A 26,211-nucleotide genomic window follows, 5' to 3' on the forward strand; every position below is an offset into this window, starting at 1 on the left:
CTTGGAATATTAGTACATTGTAGATGCAATGTTCAGTTTGTATTTATTTCTTCAGTTCAGTCTGTGCCTATGAGTTTATTGAAATCATTCTTAAAAACGAGATACTGATATGAATTTAAAGGAATGTAGTAGACCCTATTATTCCCAAATAATATATATATATATAATATAAACCATACTTAATGATGATGATGATGTGTGAAGTGACTGAGTAAGATTGATTGTCAAATTTTTTTATTAAACGCAAGTTTAAAAAGCCATCATACTGATGATTTATGCATTTTAACAGGTGTAATATAACATAGCATATTAACTGGATAACCATGATCATTATTGATGTGTTAACAGTAGTCAGACTGACGTTCATGCTCAGTCTTTCACATAAAGCACCCTTATTATTAGCACATGCTTACAAATTTCAAAATGTCAAGTAAAAATCGTAAGAACACTATTATCTATGAAAATCACCAGCTGCAATAATTTATAAACTCCCTCCCCTCCCATTATAGAAAATAATGAAGTTCAATATGCTCAGAAAATAAAAGGTTGTTTCACCTGGAAGGCTTCAGCAGAACTGAAATTTAGAAAAATAACAAAAGTGTTTTTAATATTATACGAACAAAAGATATGAGTTATTGAAACAAAGGCCGGGGGAAAACGTACCTTCCAGCGGTTACCGCACTCATTACACAGAACAAATGTGGTCATTGGCTCATCAGCACTGCGGGTCTGCACCTGAAACACACACACACACACACACACGCAGGAGGTTTAGTAAGCTGTAAACAATACTTACATAACAGTGCAATTATAATATTTATTCCACTCTTAATGGAATAAGATCTTAACATAACAGATGGGTTACCAGTCGTCCATTCCTTTGAAGGATGATACCACAAAATGTATAAAAGCAGCTATAGTATCATCGAAGCAGATTTACATACCACAGCTAGTACAACACTAAAATGTACACGTACTCAAAAGACAAACAAAGACATAATTACAGTATCCACTGACTTCTCATAACTGCACATACATAAGAAATATCACTGGGGAAAAAACTCTTCTACGGTAATATAGCAAGCTCTCCCTGTGAAAAAAATTATTTAATAAACCCCACAATGGTTGCGTCCGAAATTCCATACTAACATGCTGTTTAGTACGCTTAAACAGTATGAGAGATTTTTTTAGTATGTCCAAAACCTTAGTATGAGACCAATAGTACGTAAATTGCATACAATTTCCAGTGAAATACTACAGTATGCAATGCTGGACACTATGGCGGCATAAATATCCCACAATGCAATGCAGTAGTAACGACCACATTCATAACAGACGGTGACAAACAGCTCTGTAACATCAATAACGCTTCAGTTTAACCGTAAGCTCTCAGGAGGTGAAGACGTAAATTATTGCTCAGTGCGTCCAAAAAGATACACACTACTGTTTATTCACACAAATGTATGTTGAACAATGTTGTACAACTATTGGGTATGTAGTGCATAGTATGTTATTTCGGACGCAGCCCATGTCACCTCCCACCTTCTTGCATTCTGTCTTTGACTCCTGCACACGGCCTTTCTTACTACTTCTTCATATAAAATACGTTTGAACATTTTCCTTTCTCTAATTATTCATTTTGCTTTGTTGTAAAATAAAAACAGGGTACAATTGAAGGATGAACACTAACACACACACACCTATCTTAAAAATATCTTAAAGTGAGGAGGTACACTGTAAAACATAGCAAGAGGTGCACATGTAGGTTTGTGATTGTTCATGCACGGTGTGTGTTTACCTGGTTGTAGGTGCAGTTCCTCTTCTTGCACTTGCCGCACTGCAGCAGGTCGGTGGAGGTGCCACCAGTTTTGGCCATTTGGTGCTCCCTGATGGCCTCCTGGGTGAGAACGTTCCTCAGCTGTTTCAGCTCGTCGCTGGCCATCTCCTGCACAAAGATGAAGATGTGACAAAAATGGAGCAGAGGGACATAAAAAACAAATCTGAGCATCATGAAAGTTCATCAATGGTTAAGTGTGCAGCGGCAGTGTTCTGTACCTCAGCAGACATGCTGGCGATGCGGCCCAAGTCGATGCTTCCTGCCAGGACGTTTCTGCGAAGACCGGGGTTCTTCGGGTCCTTCAGGTTGCTGATGCGGCTGCGGACTCTGTTTTTGTATTTCATATCAGTGGCCTTTGTCTCCTGGTAGATATGTGCGACCGTACAGTCAAGGTAGATGTGATCAGTTATAATGGGTTACTTTCCACTGGGATCATCACTGAATGAACTACATATTAGTCAAACCAACCATAATGGCAAATAATTAGCTAAATTGAAGGATATGATCTTCAATCTCTGCAGCCATGCTTTCACAGTTGGTTTCAAAATCCTTGTAGTCGTCTGTGGAGACCAGAAAAAAAGTCAATCTGAACACTACAGTGACATTTGTGTGTGTTCCTTATGTGGTAAGTTCCACTTTGCGGTCTGTTTTTGTATGTGAAACTGTCAGTATATTTAGAGCTACAGTAGTGTGTACTCTCAGTGATAAAGTGTAAACTTAGCCTCACTGTTTGTGCGCAGGGCGGCTGTCAGCAAGTCAATGCACTTGTCTCTGACGGAGTCTCCGGTAGCAAGGTGAGGAGGCAGCGGACCCCCGGCAGAGCTGAAGCTGGGTGACATGGGGCTGGTCGGGGTGGTGGGAGTTTTAGGGGTGTCAATTTTGCCCTTCCTGCAAAAAAAGGACACATCACAGCATCAACAGAGCAGAGTGTGTGAAGCGGCACATCTGGTGTTATTTGGCCTGATATGAAGTAGAGGTTTTACCTTTTCCAAACTGAGCCTGGGGTTTGAACTAGTGACCTTTTTTTTCTGGAGCAGCATTGCATTTTTCGGACCTTATTAAGACCATTTTTTACATTAAATCTTACTAAATAGATGCATAAGACAAAACTGAAGGCCTTCATGATTAATTTTTTGTTCATTTGGGGAAGCGAAACACACTGACTTATGAACTTATGAAACGTATAAAGTTCACATGGCAAACATGTTAGCAAACGATTGCCTATATACACATCCAGCAGTTATAACAAAAAGCATTGACTTGGATTTGTGCTTTTGGCCACTTGCAGAATATAAGAGCAATATTCCCTCTCTTTTAGCTCTGTTTTTGGTCTCCACCAACTCCTAAAAATAATATGAGGGTTTTTTGGGGGTGTTTTTCATCAAAACATCTGGCTGCTCCTGGAAAACAAGGCTTATGAGAGCCATGAGACTGTACCAAACAGTAAAGCTGCGGGCTGTAAAACTTAAAAGATTAACTGAAAGATGCTAAAAGACTAATGATAATTCTCTGTGCCAAACAGCAACACCCAGTTCATTAGCATTAGTCTTATATTACTTACTTACTTAAAAGGAGAGCACTTCATGAGTATCATCAGCATATATTGCAAACCTGAACTTACAGTGACTTGAATATTGTATTAAAAATCATATTGAAATACCTTTCAATGCTGTCAGTAGAGGGCTTCCTCTGTGGAGGTCCAGGCTGAGAAGTCTTGGATCCGTGAGACTCTCTTCTATAATACAGTTAAAGGCATCATCTTCATGCTTCCCATTGAAACAAACCTGTGAAACTTTAATGATAAAAAAATGTATTTACCTTTCAACTGTTAGCTTCTTTGCTGGTGGAGAGCTGCTTTTCTTTGAATCGGTGGATTCCCGCCTACATTAAATAATGAGACTCTTTCAGTGAGTCTGGTTTTATTGACAGTGTTTATTTCGTTTCCAAGTATGAGTGAGATTTTAAGTGGTGCATACCAGTCCTACCTGTCAGGTTTGGAGTCAGATGATTGACGTTTCACAGGCTGGCTAGGCTTCGAGTCGCAGGAGTCCTTCCTGCAACAAAGGAGAAAGAGCTGTGTCACTGACAGCAATAAAACACACATAAAAGCAGCATAGATTCAAGAGCACTGTACAGTGGGATTCATTTTCCTGCTGATGCACACCTTTGTTTTTCTTTTTTGATATCCAAACTGGGCTTTTTGGGAAGTGGCGGTTTAGAGTCAGATGAATCTTTCCTGACAAAAGGAAACATTTGTTTGATTCTCAAACAAATCCACTCATAGCACAAGTATAACAAGGCAAACTCCTCGCGCACTGAAAACTGACAAAGAGCTCTTTGAATAAGCTCATGTCGAACCACACAACCACCATGTTTCACAGCTTAATAAGCAATTTCACACTCATGACTGGCCAACCTTTCTCTCTTGGTTTCATCCGAGTGTTTTTTTGGCACTTTGCTATCTGACGAGTCTTTCCTGAAAAAAGAAAACAGTCTTTGTACCAACAAAATATCTCCTTCTAGACTCTTTGCTCTTTTTACAGTGAGTTACTGCAGACCAGCTTGAAGCAAAGATGTGAATGATTTCCTAATATATCAGAATATTCAAGCAAAGGGAGAATAACCGTAAAATAGTGGAAAAATATAAACCTTTATCTGACAAAGTTTATCCTTTACCTGTTATATGGACAGAAGTGTTCAATAAACTATTTCCTTTGTAGCCACATAAAAAGAAAAACCTTCATCGCTGATTGAACTACTTTACTGTAATGCACTATGCTGTGTCAATATTTTGTCTAAAATGAACGAAAAACAGAGTTTACAGTCTGAGGTTACAGCTCCTCCAGATACAACAACAAAGTAATAATTCAAGGATGAATGAGAAACAGCCTGCGACCCTGAGTAGGATAATGGATGGATGGATGAATGAGAAACAGAATAATTGGCAGATCCCGGACCTGTCTTTCTTCACGGGATCTGGCGTCTTCTTCTGTGGAGGAGGTTTAGAGTCTGACGACTCTTTCCTGTTGTGGCAAACAACACAAGGATTCAATGCAGAGAGGAAAACTCCAAATGAAATCACAGGTTATTTTTTTCCAAAATAATCCTCGCCAGACACTTCAAGGCGGCGACTACATGCGGTCTGTAATGAGAACTCATCGGATCCAGACCTCTCCTTTTTCACTTCCAGTGAGGGACGCTTCGAGGGAGGAGGCGGTGGGTGAAGGTGAAGAGGAAGTGAAGGAAGAGGAGCGTTGGGATCAGGAGGCTCTTTTCTGAATGGAAGAAACACCTTTGAGCTGAGCTGAGTCACTTCATGCAAATGTGAATGTGAGGCAATGCAGTGGGCATGCAGACCCTGACCTGGGTGGAGGAGGATGAAGGTGAAATGGAAGAGGAGCAATTGGAGCATTTGGATCTGGTGGAACTTTCCTGATGTGAAAATCAACATTTGTTTGAGTTTCCATAAAAAAATCTCTGTACTAATAATCACTCAAACATGCACCGAAGCACGCCTGACCTCTCTTTCTTCACTTCCAGTGCAGGTCGCTTGGGCGGCGGAGAGGCGGGTTGAGGAGCTTGAGGACGAGGAGGTCGGGAGGAAGAGTCTTTACCGTCCTTCCTGAGCAAACGTCACAACAGTACAGATCAGAGCGCTGCGACTCAAGAGTCCCCGATGCTGTTCAAGCTAAATAAATATAGACACACCTGACCCATCACAGCATGCACCATGCACAGCAGGTAACCGGTGAGTCTGGGTATAAAACTGCAGTAACAAATGTCAGCGCATATGAGTGACTCAGAAACGGTTAAGTCATGCAGTGACATCTCAGTCCATCATGCTCTTCAGCTCAGGCGATGCAGACCTGTCTTTTTTCAGGTCCACAGAGGGGCGTCTGATCGGGAGAGGAGGCCGAGGAGGCCGAGCAGGTCGAGGAGAGGGGAACCGGGTGGGATACAGAACACTGCTGTCCATCACTCCTCTCCTGAAATACATAATTCAATCTTGAAGCTCTGCTGCATGTTTGTTGATGTGTAATAATCAGTTTTTGAGCCACCTCCTCCTCTCACCTTTCAAATATAGGTCTGCTGTGAACAGCAGGTTTCTCTCTCTGGGGTTCACTCGGAGGCCTCTCTCGTTGCGGTGAGCTTATCGGCCTCTTGTGTCTGCTTTCCTCTCTGTGTTTGTCCTTCTTCATGTCATCTGTGTAGCTCTGCTTCTTGGGCTCCTCTGGGTGTTTTTCCTTTTTGACTTCTTCCACATGTCTCATCTTCTTCGGTTCTCCAAACGGCCTTTCTTTCCTTGGTTCTGGCTTGTGTCTCTCAATCTGCCGGTCTTGCTTCTGTTTCCTGTTATCTATTTCCATTTGGGCATCCTCTGCATGTCTTTGTTTTTTGGGTTCTTCGACATGCTTCTCTTTTCTGATTTCTTGGTGATGTTTCTCATTTTGGGGCTCCTCCACCAGGTGCTTTTCATCGCCGGGGTCATCCGTGTGTCTCTTTTTGTGTTCTTCGTTATGTTTTTCTTTTCTGAGTTTATCGGGGGGTTTTTTGTCGGGATCTGAGTCGTGCTTCAGTTTGACGTCAATTTTCCTGTGACTAACATAAACAAAAGGAAGTATCATCTTTACCTCTGTTCAAGAGCCAGCAAACATTTAGCAGTTTCACTTACGTCAGGTTTGTTGTTGTAATGCAACTTAGGCCCCCATTCGGACAAGATTAAAAATAAATCCAACCGGCCGTTTGATGAGCTGGTCTCGAAAAGTTTATCTTTACTTTTTTCCTGTGAGTAAAAACTCAAGAGATACTTTTTTAAAATTCAAATGCCTCCACAGAAAGACTTAAATTACAGGACCAGTGAACAGCAGGTAATTGGGGTTGTAATACTGGGGTAATGACCAACACAGGTAATATTGAAATCCTCCTTTAGAGGATTAGATCCAGTCCGAATGGGGCATTAGAAGAGAATTCAGTGCTTCAGATGAAAACTTCATGCAAAAACAAACAGAAGGACATCACACCATTCATAGCCTCATTAGAAATGTCCTATATTTGCACTTGCAAACATGACTACCTTGAAAATTAACCACATTACAGCCTCAGCAACAGAAGCGTCCATCATGACGTGTGCCCACACTTTAAAAAGGTACCTTTCTGATGTCCTAATCTGATTGCAGCAATACAAAGCAAGCACATAACACACCGCAGAACCATAAGTTATAATTCACTTAGCTGTTGGAGCATTTAATGGTGTGTTTACTAGAAAATCTGACACAAATGGAGGCTTCTTCTCTTATCGTTTTAATGTGATTCTTTTGAATTCCCATCATAAAGTACTGTCCTTGGTACTGAATGTTGTCTTTGATGGACATTTAGATGACGTAAATGTACTTACAGTACAGCTGTCAGTGGGTAAAAAAACTGTGCTGGGAAAATAGATTGATTTAAAAGCTTCCATGGCAAAGAAACAAACAAATCAGTCTTTATATACTGATTTATTGGACAGGCTGCTGCAGTGTAACTCCTGACGCTTTCTTTCAGCGTTTAATTTCTTGAGTGCTTTTCGACAGAGCTGCTTTGTAGACAGGTATTAGTATACACACGTATACTATTAATGTTATAATACATAAACATGTACAAATAGGTCTAGTGTAGTGCATTGTGTAGATGAAATTAAAGCAGTTCGGTCCCACTCGCCACGCTGTTTATTTCATATCGCCTCTGTCTCTGTGTTACATATCGTGTCAGCTGTGGAGTTTCTGAGCAGCAGCTGTGAAAGTACTGACCTGCTCTGTGTCTCAGAGGGGGAGCTGTTCGGAGACACTGCTGTTTTGCCGCAGTCCAAACCGTTCTTCGTTTCAGATGATTTCTCAGCGTCTGTGGGAGTGTTGTGTCACATCAGTAAATCATTCAGTTCGTTGATGTATTTATTGCACAAACAACTGTTCAACTGCTCAGTGAACCGTGTATCAAAAAGTCAAGTACCCAGAAGTCTTTTCCAGTCTTTAATGAGAACCTTTGCCAAGGCAATGACTTCCTCATCTGTGCAGTGCTTCCTGATACCGTTCACAGACATGCCGATCCTCGTTTCCTAAAACAAACACGAATAAATGCACATTGTGAGCTTTTTAAGTAAAAATGCATTTATCTCATTATGATGTTGCTGTAAGACTAAGAATTAGTTAAAGCAGCAGTGGGTAGAATTGGAGCAAATATGATTAAAAAAAAGTTATTTTTATAAAACGGTCACTATATCCTGACAGTAGTGCATGAGACAGGTAACCTGAACAAAAAAAATCATGTTCCTTTGTGTCCTCAGGTGCTCCTAACGGCATCTGCAGGATTTCCCAGACCGGAGGAAAACAAGCAGTAAGAGCCGAGCTGGAGTCTGCCATCTAGGAGCCGGCGGTCAATCAGTTGTGAACTCCGATCAAACAGTCAAACTAGGCAGCGCTGATCAAATATGAATGAATATTCTGTTACTGTAATGCCTATTTCTCACCTCAAATGTTTTGCGCCGGTTGGTGGGCGGTGCTTGGTATTTCCTCAACAGATCTCAACATGGCTGCAGGGTCACAAACCTTCTCATTTTACAGCTAAACAGTACACTACAAGATGTTTCTGAAAACATTTGAGGCGAGAAATAGGCATTACAGTAACATAATATTGATTCATATTTGAACAACTCGCCCTAGTTTGACCATTTGATCGGAGTCTATGAGTGATAACAGCTGTCTCCGTAGAATGAACAGCCAATAGGAACGCTCTCTCTCTGAAATGACCTGTGATTGGCCAAAGTCTCCCGTCACGAGACTTAGATTTTTTAAAGCCTGAAAACAGAGCCATGAGGAGGTGCAGAAGTCTAGTTTTCTCTCAGAGCTCTTGAATTACAATATGCTGAAAGGTTATTATGGAATTTTTGCCAAATAATGCCAAAAAAATCTGCCTATACTGCAGGTTTAAGTGCTTGAAAAGCAATGGTAAAACTTTACTCTAATGTAAACTACACACTGGACAATATACTGGGGCCTACCTGGAGAAGTTTGAGTGTCATATTGAAACCTTTCAGTTCCCTCAGCACGTCCATGGCGCTCTCCTGCATACACACAAAACAGTTCCATAGCCAACATCATTTACAGCTTTATGTGTATGTTTAGAAATATAATAGCAATGTAAAAAAATGCAGAATTGATCGCATGTAAATGTGAACATCACATGAATATCCCATGAACATTTAAAAAAAGAAACCATAAGTAAGCAGTGACAGTTTCACTTTTGTATTTTATAAGTTTTCATAAAAAAAACACACACATTGATTCCATAAATTCAAATAGCCAAAAAATACAAGAACAGGCATTAAAAAATGTAAGTTTGCTTTATTCTAGTAATCAGTTTCCACAGTTACTCTCTTCTAACTGTGCAAGCGCGCCATTCAACAACTGTTGCTCTGCTGTCAGTTAGTCACAACACACACATACACACACACACACACACACAGACACAGACAGACATATACACACAGACATATACACACACACACACACACACGACCTTGCCCACAGGCCGCGTTGTTTACTTTCGGTTGCATGAGTCAATGTTCAATACGATAACCAGCAAAACGTTTGCAAAAAGTTGACGACAAGTTGCCAAAAGTTGACCCACATTAGCGCTGCACACTCTGGCACCGAAACGTCCTGCAAGAGACATGTATGCAAACCCGAGCCAAACACCTGTCGACCATTTGTTACAGTACACAGTCAGGCTCCTATTACAAACTTTCCAAACACACCGATTCACACGAAAACAAACGTATCCTCAACGTGAACATGGGCTGAAACTATTTTCCAGAAGGAGAGAGAGAGACATTGGCAGGCCTTTCTGCACAGCACGAGGTGGCCGAGCAGGACAACGCGCCACCTGCGGGCGTCAAAACATGGACATGGACCCACCGTGTTATTCTGAGACACCATCTTGTCCAGTCTTTTTGCAATCCGGATGAGATCTTCCTCTCGCGTCATCGCTGCATTTACTCGACTAAAAAGCTAAAGCAATTGATGTTGGATGATTTAGAAGTCGTGAAATTAGGTCAAAAAAAAGTTTGGATCCGCTGCAGGACGCACTTTACGCACTTTACGCACGACGCACAGAGGCGTGTCCACTGCTGCAGGATCCCAGCTGACCTGCTGCAGGACACATGACAACAGCTAAATATAGACACATGGCACTACACACACATATCTAATTCTCAAGGTGATCGTTTAAAGTTCTTTAAAGAGTCAGACTCTTTTAAAAAAAACAAAATGAAATTGTTTGTTATAACTATTATGTAATCTACTATTTCTTTATATTAATCTTATCTCTTGGTTTGAGGCTTCAGATAAACCCAGTGGGTTGTTTGCCTCTTCCTGCACTGTATATTATTCCTTTTTTTTCTTTTTTAGTTGTATAGTCTTAAATTGTGCAAAACAAATAAAAAAAAAACAAATAAATACTTCCTCTTTTTCTATCGTTAAAGCCGCCAATCTCTGATCTCAGTGGCTCTTCATATTCTGTCTGGTGTATTCTGGCTGCATTATATATATCACCAGTTATTTGCACACCAGAGCCAGCAGTTGCTGACGTGCCAAAGTTCAGCCCGACACTGGATTAGAGTTTACATGTTTATTACCTCACCCACTACTTCAGTATGGAGGACTCACAAGAGTCACGTAAATAGTAATGAAGCATTTAATTGATTAATAACTAATAGTACAATAAAAAATAGCCATTAATAAATTTGTTTATAAATGTTTAATTTGTCATTAAAAATAATATTAAAAAAAAAATCCATTATTTATTTATTTATTAATGAATTTCGAATTGATACTACTTATTGACTGTTTTATGGTGTTTTTGTAAATCCTTTTTTAATTTATTTTTATAATTATATTTTTTATTGCCCAGTAAAATGTCAAATAATTACTTTGTAATATAGTCCATTTATTCATAGAATAATAAATCAATTTGCAAACAAATTTATTAAAGGCTATTTTTATTGTACAATTAGTTATTAATCAATTAAATGCTTTATTACTATTTACGCAACTCTTGTGGTCCTCCAGACATCAGCACTAGGTAAAAAAGAATTATCAAATATGCTTAAGCCATTGGAATTTGTGGATTATGTGCAGATGTGTAGTTAACATCAGGAAAAAAAATTCACTTTCGTTAATGTTTTTTTTAAAAACTGCCTGTTGGAACTTTGTTTATGTGTTTGCCAGCAGAGGGAGCTATGATGTAAGTTTACAACCTGACATAACTTCACAGTCCCACTGATCACATCTTTTCATGTGTATTAACTTTTAAGATTGTCCTGTTAAACTTAATACGCTCACCTTGCACCAACCATCACGTTTACTTCTATTTGCTACCATTAACTTCTCGTAAATGTGAACCATTTCACAGTGCAAGCTGTGAGCTCAAACTGAGATTGTATAAAGATTTGAGCTTTTTCAATAGTATTCTTCTTCTTCTTTTTAAGAAACCTGTTTGCAGAAACGTTTACAGTTAAATTATGACTGTTTAGACGGTAGAGACTATTGACACCCAGCATTTTAAGTGATACTAAATGGAATAATATTATTTAAAATTACTTGAGCCTGTAATTGCACGAGCCTGTGCTGCTCATAGTCTTCCTTTGAGTCTTTTGGTGCACACAGTAAGTTATCTGAGGTCAGTTAAACTAACATTCAGAACATAATATTACTTCATATTACTAAAGCAATTACTTTCTATAAGGTCTTTTTGCATCCGTGTAAAAAAATGTGTTTATCTCTGACAACTTCTTGGAAGCAATCACTTACAGACTGTTTTCATAGCAAATCTCTTCCAGGGGAAACACGCTCCCTGTACTGAAAGGCATGAAGGCTCACTCCCACAGTCTACTGGGAATGAAGCCCCGCTACAGTTCAGATCTTAGAGACGTCCCTGCTGTTGGATGTGGGAAGTGAGGACATGGGAGATGCAAGTCGCAACAGTCTGTTTTTGGAGTTGGATCAAACATCAGTGGGATGAAGTTTTTTGAGGTTTTAATTGGTTTAGATTTCTCTGTTTAGAAAACGTACGCATACCCAACATGGACAGTTTATGTAGACAGCAGTGCTCTCTAACATAATTGTATATCATTACAGAACTGTTTTGGCTGGGAAACTAAGACGTCTGCCCTAAAGGTAAAGTCTAAATGTGTGGATTTTTTACACATCAGCGTGTTCAAACTCTAAAATATGAAGCATGTCCCATTAATCTCAGAGCGAGCTGTGACGCTCCTGTGTGGGGATTTGAAGATAACCGTGTTAATGACTGCAGGTGAAAGTACAGTCTGAAAGCTTGTCTTGAGCAAAGAGTATTATCTCTTTACAACGCTCTTACACAACAGGCTGAGTGTATGACCCCGTCCCCCTGCGTCTGGCAGGTAGAGATGGTGCCGGCCAACTAGAGAAGTGGGACAGCTACCCGTGAGGTAAGAGAGGAAGCAGGCCGAGAGGAAGAACCAGTGATCAAGATCAACCCGCAAACATCCTTTAAACTCTGTGTACTAAACCTTTCGGCTTGGGGCTGTGGACGGAAGAAACAGAGGATGAAGAAAAAGAGCTGCTCCACCTTCTGCAACCTCTGACCTCTTTCCCAGACGCTCGGACTAAATAAACTCTCTTCATTCTTCAGAAAAGTAATATGTGTGGCCTACTTTGAACCACCAGCCTTGGTCTCAAACATCAAATTATGCAGAAAATATTATAATTGCTGCAAGCTGCATAAACAGCAGCAGAAACAAGCTGCATTCACAACATTGACATATACAGTACACTTTATTATCTATTGACTTGACACTTTATAAAGTGGAAATAGCAAACTTGTTAGCAAACAGTTGCTTATTTACACACTCAGCAGCTTTCATTTGGAGTCATGTTTGTGTCCACCTGATGAATGTTAATCCAATATTCACTCTCTTTTAGCTCTGTTTTTGATCCCAGCTTTGATAAAATATCTGACTCTTTAGCTGCTACATGCTCCACTATGTTCACCAGCTCGTCTCTAATCTCTATAAACAGATTCAGCATTCATGTGCTGAATCTGTAGGCAACTCGATTGGAAGCATTCTGGTTTACGTTTGTAATCCGAGTAGTATTGACCAATCACGTTTGAGCGGGCTTTGGTTCCATGCAGGTAAACCAGCACGTTTTCATCCCAACTAATCACATACTGCCGCTTTGTCACGCTCCTTGGCGTCACTTTATTTATGGAATCAAAACCACTATAGTTACCCTGGGCGTCGAATCAAAACCACTATAGTTAGGTTACTACTAAACTACTACGTTTGTAAAGTGAAAATCACACTGAACTTTGTGAACACGGGACATGAACATGACACAAACAGCGGTCTCCTGGAATGAAAGCTTTGTGTTTGTTGGACCCATCTATCCCCTCCCGCCCGCCCTCAGTGCGTCTTTTTGCTCTTTAAACTACGTTACTAAACTCTCGCTGCACTTTCTTTGAGCATTTACTATTGCCGTGGATGGGTGTACATTGTAAACCCAGTGTGTCTCATACAGGTGCTAAAGGGTGCTAAAGGGTGCCTTGTGCGGCGGTATCACACGCAGACAGCCGTGACAAAGCCTCGGTTTTTGACACCCTGGGAATGAGAACAGATTGGCTCCATGTGGAGAGCAAAAGAGGCTAAACAAGGGTGCCCCGGTAGCTCACCTGGTAAAGCAGGCTCCCATGTACTACGGCTTAGTCCTTACCGCAGCGGCTCGGGTTCGGCCCTTTGCTGCATGTCATTCCCTCTCTCTCTCCCCTTTTCAGGTCTATACTATCACTGTCAAATAAAGGGAAAAAGCCAAAATAATAATCTTTTAAAAAAAAATTAAAATAAATAAATAACAATAAAAAAGAGGCGGAATATACAGTATAGGCCGAAAAAGTCTCGAAACCCACCGGCTATTGTCTGATGATGATTTCACTTTTTATTGGTTTAAAATTAGCTTGCAAACTTGCTATTTGTGAAACAACCCGGTTGTAGACGTCATCTCTCAACTCCAATTACAGTCTTACTTTTCAAGTTGCTAATCAGACTGGAAATAATTGACCGATGCACGGAAGAGGAAATCTTGGCCAAGATGAATTGATGGGAGTTGATGGGTTCCAAGATTGGCTCGTCCCTAACTGTGGCTGCTGTTTGGTTCTGTGCAAGTGGTGTACAGTGGGTGATAGAAAAAAAAAGCTGCTACCTCAGCAACATGGACAGCGTCATGGATTTATCAATACACAGAAGAGAAAGCATTGTCTAGAGTGGCTGCGATCATCTCCGGCGGCTAAGTCGTCAGAAAGCGGCGCAGCTGCACCTGGTGGGGGCTACTTACTTGCACAAACCTCAGTCAGATAAAGAATCATCGAGTCAGGCAGACTTGAACATATTCAACTAAACAACCCCTCTGCATCTGCACTCTCTCTGCTACTAGTGGATGGAGTAGCAGGTCAACAAGGGGGATGCATTTTGGTCATTTTGCTATATCGCCTGCTGGTGGGTGGGTATATTAGAGCTAAAACAAGGAGCTGAAAGACACTAGAACGCTCTGTAGAGCTGAGGAGTTGCTGATAATTATATGTGGGTTCATCAATACGAGTGATCCCTTTCACATTTCACATAGACATTTGATCCATTGTCGATATTAAAATATTGATAAGTGCAGCTTTAATTACATTTTTCTGCTAATAAGAATGTACTTTTACGTTTTAAAATTGTGAATGCAGGACGTTTACTTGTAACAGAGTATTTTTGCATTGCTACTTTTACTGAAGTAAAAGGATCTGAATACTTCTTCCACCATGTAAAAGGAGATGTCACTGTACATATATAGAAAACCATACACATAAAAAGAAAGATTGTTATTCCTAGAGACAGCTCAGAGGAATATGTTCCTAATGCTTTGTGCAGTCGGTGAATCTCCCCTCTCTCTGGATTCCTGGTGGCTCTCAGGCTCTACGTGCTTACATAACTGCATCTGTGTGCATTCCCATACACTGCACTGAAGTACCCTGAGCCTCTGCTGCTAGGTTTGAGAGTCTATCATTAGCCTCCGTGGTCTGACCACATCAAGTAATATCTTGTCTTTGCTTGAGAGCGCACTAGAAAGTTAAAGGCCTACAGTGTTGGTCGAGCTTTCCAGGCAGACAGAAGAAAGTGGTCCCGCGCCCCCTTACTATACCGTACAGTACATCCCACATGCTTTAACAGACAAAGAGTTAACACAGGGAGCATCCACCAGTCTACTTTCCTCTCCGTGCACCTCGCCCAGCGCTGGTGTCTCTGCCAGTCACAGACCAGAGACGCCAGGCCTGGGCAATTATGGCAATTTTTGGATGACATCAGACCAGAAAATGAATGATTTCATTTAGCTGTCAATTTTTTTTTTTTTTTGGATCTGGTGCAGGATGCAGAACCTGTAATAGAGCATGTCAAAACAGAGTGGGAGGATTGTTTAGACGGTTCACATCTGCAGTTGGCTGGAAGGTAATCCCAGCCTGGTGGGGTTGGTTTGTCTGCTAATAATGACCACTGTTTGGCGCTGGCACTCGCAAAAAGTAGGCTGCATCTCCCGGAGAGGTTGGACCACCCAAAGACTTTAAGAACATCCTTGTGTCTCCAGCTGTCTCTTAAGTCTCTATTTACTGCCACACACACACCAAATCTGCCATATCCAAAACTGTTTTGGTGGTGCCACTATTTTAGGCTACCTTTGACCAAAATAACTGGTGGTGCCACCGTTAGACAAAATCCAACCAAAATAACTAAATGACAAACCAAACTAAATCTGAATTATGCCCTTGAGCAAGAGATGTTTAACCCCATATTTCTGACTACAAAAACTACCTTTACTTTAAGTTACGTGAACTGTAGGTTATGAAGAAAATGGTTCACCCTATAGCTGCACAGTGAATCGCACAAAGATGCATTTAAAGGCAGAAAAAAAAAAAAGCTGGAAAGGGATATGTAAAATATGTACTATAACTTATCCACAACCGTCAATTACACATTGGCACACCGGACAGACACTGAGTCACTTGTATAGTGTGTCTGCAAAAAGATCCTGTGGTTTTTCCCAAGGCTGCGATTTGATCTCTGAGCTCTCTTCGTTTGTGCTTGAGCTTCGGCTTTATGCTGACAAACAAGTGCATAACCCCTTTGGCTTTAGACTGAAAGGCGGAAAAAAATCCTTCAAAATAAAGAACTAAATGAGTCTGTCGTGGATGGAAGAGCAGATCGAAAGAATGACGCAGTTTTGTGCTTCAATACCGTCGAGCAACTGATCAAAAACTATAAATAGGATTCGGTAATTGCACTCAATGCGATATAATCTATCTGTTTACAAACATCGCATTGCACTAAGCCTTTCGATCAAGCTGTGCTAATTGATAAAGCAGAGTTCATATGCCAACAGCCCAAATTGTGTTAGTGTGTAAATCCCCTCTTACTCTCATTTCCTTTTCAACTGCCCACTAATCCAATTAGAGAGTTCAAAACCTTCGACTTCTACCTTACCTCTCCGTATTAATACTTTCTGTTGGAAATGGATTCTACACAGGTTAGATTTATATACAGGGATTTAAGAGAAGCAAGAATTGGACTCAATGCTAAATGACGCAGTTAGATGTGTAAAAACATCTAAATCCACAGATTTAATCACATAGTTTAGGTTAAATTAAGACTTTGTTTGGGATCTGTTGGAAATGCTCTGAATGCTCTGAGTCACCAATATGGTTCTTGCAATTTAAAGACAAAAACACAGTCAAAAACTGTAAAGTCCTTAAAAACCAAATGGAAAATTTGACCTCGGGGGTAACAAGAGTGAAAATATTTACAGTACCTCTTCCTGGCACGCACAGAGGTACTGACTGTTACAGGCTTCGAACATCCATAAAGCAAGGTATTCACATGCCTTGTGAAAGGAGGATACAGCTATACCAACTGATCCATGTGACTAGACAAAAAGCTAAAGTTCCTCAGCAATAACCCAGATGAATTCACTGCTGTCAGAGCTGTAACACTTCTGAACTCTAATGTTAAGACTGACGATCTAAAGGGAGATTGGGTTAACAGACCTGTGAGAAGTCAATATGATGGCTCTTCTCTTGGTCATGAGCTCTATTAAAAGTTTGTTGTACATTATAACAATCCACATGGCTTTATGACTTATCAGGTACTGTCAATTAATGATTATGGGCCTTTTTAAAGGGGAAATCCGTCACTTTTATTCTATAAAATCAGTTTACTGATGATGACAACTAATACTCCAAACAGCTGTATGATAATGTCCTCTGTTGCTCTGCGCGAGCTTTGTCAAATCTGACTAATAAATAACCCTAGTGATGTCATCAGGGTCAGCTCTCATGGGCCTTTACCAGGCAAGGAGTATTTTGCTGCGTTCCATTTGAACTGGGAAGTCGGAATTTTGAGCTGGAACGCCCCCCTGAAGTCAGATTTCCAACTCAGAAAGTCGGACGAACTTCACCAACCCCAACCTCAAAATCCAGCATGGCTGCTCCGTGCATCAACAGTAAAAAAGATGTAGTAATATACTGTTTATTAGCACTTCTGTCTTATTTGTGTCTCATTAAATCGGCCGTACACACGGTACTGTCCAACTTCTATCTGTGGACATGTTGCTATGGTGTTGTATGGGCAAAATACCGGCATTGTTATCAACTGGAGCAAACCATATCACATTTTCTGATTTCTTGTACTGGAATGCGGTCAACTCAGGTGTGACGTCATTCCCAGCTCCGGCTTCCGATTTCCGAGGTAAATGGAACGCAGCATATTGTCAAAAAGTACTAGTCAAATTGCATTATAGGAATTGTAGGATCCAGGACTAAAAATGTGTGTATTTTGGCCTCTGCTGCATCAATTTGGGCCTCTTAAGGCCTAGTAAGGAATGCTGCCTTCTAAGAATAACTAAAATATCTATAGTATGTTTTTTATAACATAACATGAAGAAAGTCAACACAATGTTTATGCGTTTGACTATCAACTTTTCAAGAGAAGAGAAACCTGCACTTAGGAGGATTCTTTATCCTTCATATAATCCTCTGTGAATCTGCCCTCAGATGTATTTTTGAGTTATAGCTGCGCTATGTGCAATATGCTGAAGACTAGACAATTTATGTGTAGCTCCAGGCGTTGCATTTTTTTCTCTCTTCAGGGTTTGTCTGACATTTGTTGTCACCTGACTGATGATCACATTTTTTACTGAAAACATGGTTTCTTTGAGCTGCAGCCAATGGCTTTTACTGCATGTCTGATCACCTGTTACTAATAATAATTTTGAGATATGCTTAAGTTGTTCCTTTTTTGGGTACTGTATAAAGCTGAGTGAATGTAATGTTACTTTAAGTTTTGGGGATATCTGTGTCCATGCATATGAACTTGGCGTCAGATTTGTGTTGTAATAAACGTATATATTCAAGTAAGGACAACTGGACAACATCTAAGTGAAGATTGACCTGAAGTACAAGTTTTCCACATTAGGCACAAAATAAAAATAAACATCCAAAAGAAAGAAAATCCGCTTATGGAATTAAAAAAGAAAAAAGAAAAATGAGGGGCTATCCAAACATCTTTTTGCAGTGTTCGTTTCAAGTTTGTGGAGGATTTATTACTACCACATGAGACTGCAACAGCCCAAAGGAAACGGGGAATTCTGTCCAAGAGCTGCAGTGGAAAAAAAAAGCCTCCCGATGGCCTTGGAGGTCACCCCAAGGTCGACACAAGCAGACTTGTTAATGCGTGGGTGATGTCATGTCCAAGAGGACTCAAATGATGATGTCAGGATATATACTAATGCCTGTGCATGTGTGTGTGTTAGGGATAGGGATGTCAAGATATCCGAAATCTAGTAGTCGATACCAATACCAGTGAATTTCCATGATTCTCGATACCACGGTAAAGAAAACAAAAAACAACAACAATAAATCCAATGTAATTCAACACGCACTCTTTTATTAAAAACATTTGAACATTACAAAAAACAGAGGCATGTAGCCTTTAAGTAATAAATAAAAAGAATTGACCCATTTTGTTCATTTTGGTGTATCAGCGGCATGTTATAAATCAATGATCAGACGACGGACGCTATATACTGACCGTGAACGCATCTGGTCCTGAGAGGAGTAGGAGCAGGAGGCAGAGGATTTATTGTGGAAGCGAAAAGCAACTATTTGGCAATATTTCACATTTAATCCCAATGCTATAAGGGAACCATAACATTTATGAGGTAATCGCCGTAAGGTTGATGGAGCTGACGGAGCAGCTGCGCTAGGAAGACCACTGCAACGGAGCCCCGCAGCAAAAGCGCTACCGGAGAGGCCAGACCCAAGCCACCCGACGGTAAAGATCAGAGTCAGCGCTCTGCACATATTGACCGTAATCTTTCTTGTGAAATGTCCGGTGTAATTGGTAACACCGGTGTTGTCACAAGTTTATGAACCGGTGGGAAAATTTTCCTCACTGTCACATCACTACCAATAACCATTACAGGCATCGTACGGTACCTTCGGTACTGTAGAAAAAGAGTACCGTCACTTAAAATTTTGGCATCGACTTGGTACCGAAATCGGTTCTCGTGACATCCCTAGTTAGGGAGAGTAAATGCATGCTGTGGGTGTGTTTGGTGTGTCTTGTGGGGGAGGTGGGAAAAGGACGATGTGTGTTTTTGTTTCTAGTTCAGTTCACTGACAGCACACAGATACTCTCTTTGTCTATGTGGGGTCCAGGAAGTTAAGAAGTCTCAGAGCAGAGGAGGTGTCTCAGCAGAGGACAGGATGATTTATTACATCTGCTCCGACTTCCTGCGAGCATATCACATGATAACGATGTATGTTTTCCGTTTTCCATTTCTGCTGTTATAACATCAAGGTAATGTTCTATTTATCTCTGACTTCCGATTTGTAGCTTGCTCTATTCAGCTTGAAGAGAGGATATTTAACCTGAATTATGAAAAACAAAAAAGACATTCGGGATAAGTATTCTCAGCAGGAGATAGACAAGCAGAAGGAAAACAAAATGATTATGAAGATGAGGAAAAGCAATGTTATCCAATCAAATCATTAATGTCTCTGAGCCCACAGAGCTGTGGAAATCCGGTTATTGGGTTACATCACTTGGGTGGATGCCAAAGGTTACAGTTGGCTGCTGCAGTACGCTTGAGCAGGGCCATATCACTCCTGTGTAACTCAATCAGTCCTTGGCGTAAATGTAGAAGTAAAGTAAAGCTCCTTCCTCTTGTATCTTTTTAGTCATATTGAATGGATGTATTTCAACCAGTCAAGTCATGTCCATTAATAGAGCAACGGTAAGACAGTCTCCAGATATCCAAAAGGTTTCGCTATTGATCTTGTGTGAAAAAAGTTCAGATTAATGACAGATTTTCTTTGTTAAATGTTAAGATTTCTGGCATGTGTACGCACACTTAAAGACGAGTGTCACTGGAGATATTTTCAGGACCTCTGGACCGTTAGGACCGTCTTTAAGCTGGAGAAAATGTTTGTCATTCCAGCATTTGACATCCTCAACAAAACTTAAAACAGACTGAAAGTCAAGTTCAGCTGTGTGTTGTCAGTTTAGCAACGGTACGGGATGAAAAAGAAGCCAGTGGAAGCATATTATGCAAATAAAATTGGGCCTAAGATGGAGCTTTGGGGAACACCAGGAGATGGTAGCAGGTAGATATTATTAGAGAGATCATTTCGTATTCTGTTTCATTAAAATTAAGTCAAGTATTAAAGAAAATATCGCAGGAGAAAAACAAGTGGGCTCAGTGGAAACAGGCAGACTAGGCTGGAGCACACTAAAGCCTCAAGTGCTCTGTATCCTAACTGTAAGATGTCCAAATTTGATAATTTTATCCTCTGGGAAAGTCAAGGTTTGTATTCGAAGTTGAGGTTGCCACATGTGGACCAAGACGGTTGTTTCAAATCCGCAAGTTCTGGTGCTATGCTTCTAACCGGTGAGGATAAAACCAGTGACTGGGAAATATAGAGCCCAAAGTATACAACAGACTGACCAAAGTCAACATACCATGAAATATATAATCGTTTTATTAATAAGAAAATACCGCCTCAGCTGGGTACCTGAAATAACAGTTAATGATAAGTTACTGGGCCTATCGCATGAAGGAAAATAGCTCTTTTTGTTATTATTCCTGGGATCGTCCTGCCTACGCCACGTCTATTAATAATAAACTTTTTGGTAGACAGACAAAATGATTTCATGAGAAAAGGAAACTCAGTTTTATATCTCACTATAAAAACTGACTGACAGTACAGGAATTTAAAATTATCAACCGAACAGATGGAACACACCACGGTGATAGCGTAATTCTCTCCCTCTGTCTGTTTAACAAGCGTGGTTTAATGCTTGGAAATGCATCCAAGTGATAAATAGGAAAATCCATTGTGTTCGTGCTAGGAACCAGGAAAATTCTATTTTCGGAGATATTGTATGCCATGAGAATTATATTTCCCTAGATTAAACATTTGGTTTAATTACCTTATTATTTATTTTTAAATTAAATTCAAGTGTATTATGTGATTCTTGAAAAGCACCTGGAATTAATTTGTCTTCTTGACTTTCACTACCAATGATGACATTTATGGCCTGGATTAAACATGGATGCATTTTTATATTCTAATTAAAAATGTGCTGCTTAATTCCCACACGAAAGAAGTTTCAAAATCTGTCTGTAACTTTGATTTCATAACAGCACTCTGACGTTTTGTATACAGTTTAGATCTGAAATTAAGGGGAAACAATACAAGCAAAAATATTTGCTGAGGATGCTATGGTTGTTTTTTGACAGTTCCGTGATAGTTGATGTTGGGGACATGGTTTGGAGCAAAAAGCATGTCAGAAGTGAAATGTATACTGGCAAAACGAATCACTGATTTATCTGTTTTGATGAGGCCTCATTTTCCATCTGATCTGAGTTGCAGACAGAAGAAATACAGTTCGACAGAAGTTGTTGGTTTTGAGTGGGGAAATTTGCCATCCTCACAAAAGTTCTCCAATGACCTTGGAGCAACATCAAGACATGGAGCGTTTAATGATTAAGCTCAGATTAATATCAACACAAAGCCATGCAGTTATTATAAACAGATTGAGCTGATGTGCTCAGTGAGTTGGTAGCCAATAACCCCAGTCACTCGCGGCAAGAGGCGGTTTCTGGGGGGTTGAGCAGCCAGTCGACGGCAGTGGCGGGGGGGGGGGGAGCAGCTCTGGGACATGTGGAAAGCTTGAAATGTGGAACAACGACTTTTACTGGGCCCTGAATAAACAAACCCACATCGTATTGGACCCAAGTCCTCGCGCATGAGTCATCGCCCTCAGCCTTCTCTTGAAAACCCCACATGGAGATCTTCAACAACCCTCTCTGCCCCACCAGTGTTGATGAAGAGCACAACCAAGCCCTTCTCTCAACATTACACTTCCTGTCCTGCTCCAGGAATGCAGGAAGGGGGACATCAGTGCAGAGGGCATTGGTGATGGGATCCACATGACGTCCAACTGGTGAGAAAAGATCCAGAGGAGGATTTCACATGGCAACCATAACTTGAGACAGGCAGAGGTTGTTATACTGCAATCCATTGCAAATCGGAAGTTGATAATTCCGAGTCGGTATCACTGACTTCCGATCTAAATCATGGATGTATAAAGTGAACTGGATACAGCATCGGAGACGGGCTCCCATTCAATCTTATGACAGTTGCTCATGAAGCCAAAATGGCTTGACTGCTGAGTGATAAAGTACCCTGATCATCCGGCGATCTTCCCCATCCATTGGGCCCATAGAGCAGGCGCAGTAGCCTTTCCTTTAACTCCGCCTCCCAGCCCTCGCTTCAGCCTCGGTCTGTGTCTCATTCACATGAACGAAGGAAGGGAAATTAATCTGGATTATTAGTGCATTTTACAACTTTTAGGACCTAATAATTTAAATAAGGGCTTTTCAAGTGCTCGTACTGGGTAGTTGATTCACCTCAAAAGAAATTATCTGCTTATTCACAGCCGTCTCTTCGCCAGTGTAAGTCTATGGGAAAAAGTCTTTTTGGGCCCAATGGCATCAGGTGACGGACACGGAAGTTGTAGTACCGCCGTTTGGCCACTACAAAAATTTGCTTCACAGGCCGGCGCACTTTCTGGAGGCTTGATCTAAATGTGTCCCAGTGCATCTGCTCAGATAACATGGACGCCCGCAGCAAAATTATGTTTGTATATGTCTAAGTATGTATGTATGTATGTACAGTATGTGTCTGAGCTTCAAAAGGGCATCTAGAGAAGACCTACATCAATTACCACAGTGCTAATAGCAAAGAAAAACCCATATAAAGTAACCATATTTAAATTAACAACTAGAGAATCCTGTGGGGAAATATTTCTGAAAATCTAATTAATCTAATTTATTACATTTTAAGGAACCCTGTTAAAAGAGACTGGAGTAGTAGACTCTCAAAGACTTCTATCAAGCACAAATCAACTGAATGGAAATGGAAATAGCAGCTACAACGCTGTTACAGCACGTTTCACAACACAAACACTACATAAAACACTACATAAAGTAAAAAATTATGAAAAGGCAATTCACTGTGCGCCGCCATGTTGCCGTGACGTCAGGTGTGTTTATGTTGGGGAACTCCGGCTAGATAAATCTAGATATATCTAACCAAACAAACTAACGATTGCAGTTTACCTTAAAGCACTTTAAGCACTTCTTAACCCATTTTATAAGCTTCTGCTGTTGTGGTATCAGAAAGGCTAAAATATACACCATCAAAGAACTAGTGGCGATGAAGGCCGACTGTTGCGTCGCCTCACGTCGCCTTTGTCTTGGCCGACAAGTTGCACTTGAACACACTGCAAAGACTACAGTTAGCACGTACGTTGCTGCGTGAGATGAAATAACTCTCCACACCAACAGGTAGCGGTAGTTTGTATTTGTAATTCAAAAAGAGAAACTGGAAGACCGAGGAGTGCGGATATATATAGTACAAGCCGTTGTTATGATACGTACATGAAACAAAGCAGCGTTTGCCGACCGTTTTCACATCACGCTCACTCACCACTTAGCTTCATTCCAGATGGCCATGTCGCTACGAAAACATCTGTGTATTGGAATGATCAGATGAGATGAAGAAGAAAAATGAGAAGAGCCTTCTTCTGTATGTGCCGTCTTTACTTTATTCATTGGCTTGCTTTTCTCATTTCCGTTTCTCTTCTTGTGCACTGACACTGGCATTTTGATGTGATGTTTTTGTCAGGTCAAAAATGAACTTTCAATCTCCACGACATTACTTTTGTTCTTACATGAGACGACAATATGAATCACGTGGCATGGCTATAATTCAGAGTTTATACATCTGTGTGTGTCTGTGTGAGCGTTTGATGGTAAAATAACATGGCAATAGTTTGATCTTTGCCACAGAGTGGAGGGTGTTGAGCTGTTCTGTTCTCATAAAATCTCTTTTATAGTAGAACAAGGCGGATGTTATTTTGTGCTTTCGAATCGTTCTAATCCCAGCTGACAGAACTTTATTTCATTTATAGGAGCGACGTGTGTGCTTATGTATCTGGCAGAATTTCTGAACATGTTTTGGTGTATAAATGTTAGGACCATGAAAAGGCCATCTGGTACTTGAATAATGAGAACAACAGTAAAATGAAAAATACAAGAAGGCCTCCTTGCGAACACTAAAGATGCAGGCCACAAGATTTCAGACACTGAGTTGACAGTTGCACCTCAGACATTACAGTGTTTGGATGGGGACAGAGTGGAGGATCAGGCTGGGCACTGCCCCCCTCAGTGGGTAAACTCTACACACTGCAGCCATTCAGTTGGCGAGGCTCACTGGATAAAGTTAGGATTGTTTGTCAGCGGGCTGTAATGCCAGGAATGCTCAGTGCTGGCTCCCCCTGTGTGTGTGTGAGTGTCTCTCACACTTTATTTCGCCTCTCCGGCAGCAGTTTGGACCTGCAGTTAACACCCCCCACGCTCCCTGAACTCTGAAGTAAAATAACAGATTCTATTTCTCTCCTGCCGGCTATTTTGGTACCCCGACACACACACACACACACACACAAGCACACATCCACCACCTCAAATTACCCCACCCTCTGCATCCCACCGCCCCAGTAGAGACCGTCCTGTCTCTACTCTGCACTGGCATTTTCTAGCATGTTCCATCCGGCCATCATGACATCAGTTCTAAATGAGCAGCAGACACATGGACGTGAACACACACACACACGTTGGTCTGATGATTCACAGCTTGAGTCAAACTAGTGTCCAGCTGTATCTGAGTCCTGCTCAACTCTCAGATCCGAGTCTGTTGTTTGGGGTTTTAACTGAGATGAATGAGGCTTCATCTTATTTTTAAAAGAGAGAAAAAAAAGATCTTTCTTATTTCATCTGTTTATTTCTTCGGTACATTTCATTTACTCAGGTATAAACTTGTTATTAATAGATGGATAGATAGATAGTAACTTTATTGACCCCAAGGGAAATTCAAGTTTCGAGCATCACAGTTCCACAGTGCAAAACATGTTAGTAAAAAGGCAGTAAAAAAGTTAGTAGTGCAAAGTACAAAGTACAAAAAAGTACACCAGATATAAAAATACAAGGAGATGAATAAAACTGTTAAAACTGAATATAATGCAGGGTAACAGCTGTGATACACAACTATTAAAAAAGTGAATATAGTGCAGAAGAAACTGTTAAAAATGAATATAGTGCAGGGTAACTCCAGTAGCTTAGTCTATGAAAGTGAAAAGTGCACTGTGAGCATTATTATCTGTCCTGCAGACCGTCCTCCTAATGGCTTTATTAGTGGTTAATATAGGCTTTATAAAAGCTTCACCGGTAATAGGCCTATTTTACAGCAGACATTTGGACTCGTCATAGTGGGAAATGAACAGGTGTAACTAATAACACTAACGATGGCTCTGCTCTATTCAAGTGCCCCAGTGAGAGTGACAGTAAATCAGCACGCACAATACCAGGATCCTGAAATCAAAGCAGCTAAATGGAATTCAGCCATCATTATTTTCATTATTTACACCTGTGCTTTTTCTAGTGGGACATGTCAAAAATGTCCTTATCCTTTTTTGTTTTTTTGTTTTTTTGCAGAGTTAGATGAGACGATTGATACCACTCACATGTCTGTGAGCTAAAGGGAATGAAGCTTCAGTAGAGCCAGTAGTTTAGCTGAGCTTAGTTTAGCTTATTGTAGCACAAAGACTGGACGCAGGGAGGAAAGCTAGCCTGGCTCTCTGTAACGTCCTATAATATTCT

The 26,211-nt window shown here is 40.7% G+C and overlaps 1 protein-coding gene and 1 long non-coding RNA gene across 10 annotated transcripts; one reads left to right on the forward strand and one right to left on the reverse strand.

The window, feature by feature from the left end:
* Positions 1 to 217: 217 nt before the first annotated feature.
* Positions 218 to 10,023, reverse strand: tcea3 (transcription elongation factor A (SII), 3). 9 transcript variants are annotated; one of them, XM_037785402.1, is made up of 21 exons: positions 9,787 to 10,023; positions 8,871 to 8,933; positions 7,823 to 7,928; positions 7,624 to 7,714; positions 5,909 to 6,436; positions 5,704 to 5,823; positions 5,358 to 5,459; positions 5,201 to 5,269; positions 5,008 to 5,112; positions 4,795 to 4,860; positions 4,254 to 4,313; positions 4,002 to 4,073; positions 3,823 to 3,891; positions 3,656 to 3,718; positions 3,498 to 3,569; positions 2,565 to 2,725; positions 2,341 to 2,397; positions 2,056 to 2,210; positions 1,799 to 1,945; positions 664 to 735; positions 218 to 574 (listed from the first exon to the last, which is right to left on the reverse strand). In XM_037785402.1, the coding sequence occupies exons 1-21, from the start codon at positions 9,853 to 9,855 to the stop codon at positions 566 to 568; spliced, it is 2,256 nt and encodes a 751-aa protein (XP_037641330.1). In that variant the 5' UTR covers positions 9,856 to 10,023; the 3' UTR covers positions 218 to 565. The 9 variants fall into 9 exon arrangements, with proteins under 9 accessions (XP_037641330.1, XP_037641329.1, XP_037641331.1 ...); XM_037785401.1 differs by having other exon boundaries at positions 3,498 to 3,572; positions 9,787 to 10,022; XM_037785403.1 differs by lacking the exons at positions 4,002 to 4,073; positions 4,254 to 4,313 and having other exon boundaries at positions 3,498 to 3,572; positions 9,787 to 10,022.
* On the forward strand, positions 747 to 21,408 carry LOC119497344. Its single transcript, XR_005208903.1, has 3 exons — positions 747 to 1,373; positions 8,977 to 8,984; positions 21,398 to 21,408. It is a non-coding gene; the product is annotated as an uncharacterized LOC119497344 (long non-coding RNA).
* Positions 21,409 to 26,211: the final 4,803 nt, after the last annotated feature.

Source organism: Sebastes umbrosus, chromosome 11, assembly GCF_015220745.1.
Source record: "Sebastes umbrosus isolate fSebUmb1 chromosome 11, fSebUmb1.pri, whole genome shotgun sequence".
Lineage (NCBI taxonomy): Eukaryota > Metazoa > Chordata > Actinopteri > Perciformes > Sebastidae > Sebastes > Sebastes umbrosus.

Coding starts and splice junctions, on each gene's coding strand:
- tcea3 (XM_037785401.1), bottom strand. CDS start 9,855: ATGACGCGAGAGGAAGATCTCATCCGGATTGCAAAAAGACTGGACAAG. Junction 4,861..5,007: donor CTGGAAGTGAAAAAGGAGAG/GTCTGGATCCGA, acceptor TTGCCACAACAG/GAAAGAGTCGTCAGACTCTA. Junction 736..1,798: donor GGAACTGCACCTACAACCAG/GTAAACACACAC, acceptor TGTGTGTTTCAG/GTGCAGACCCGCAGTGCTGA.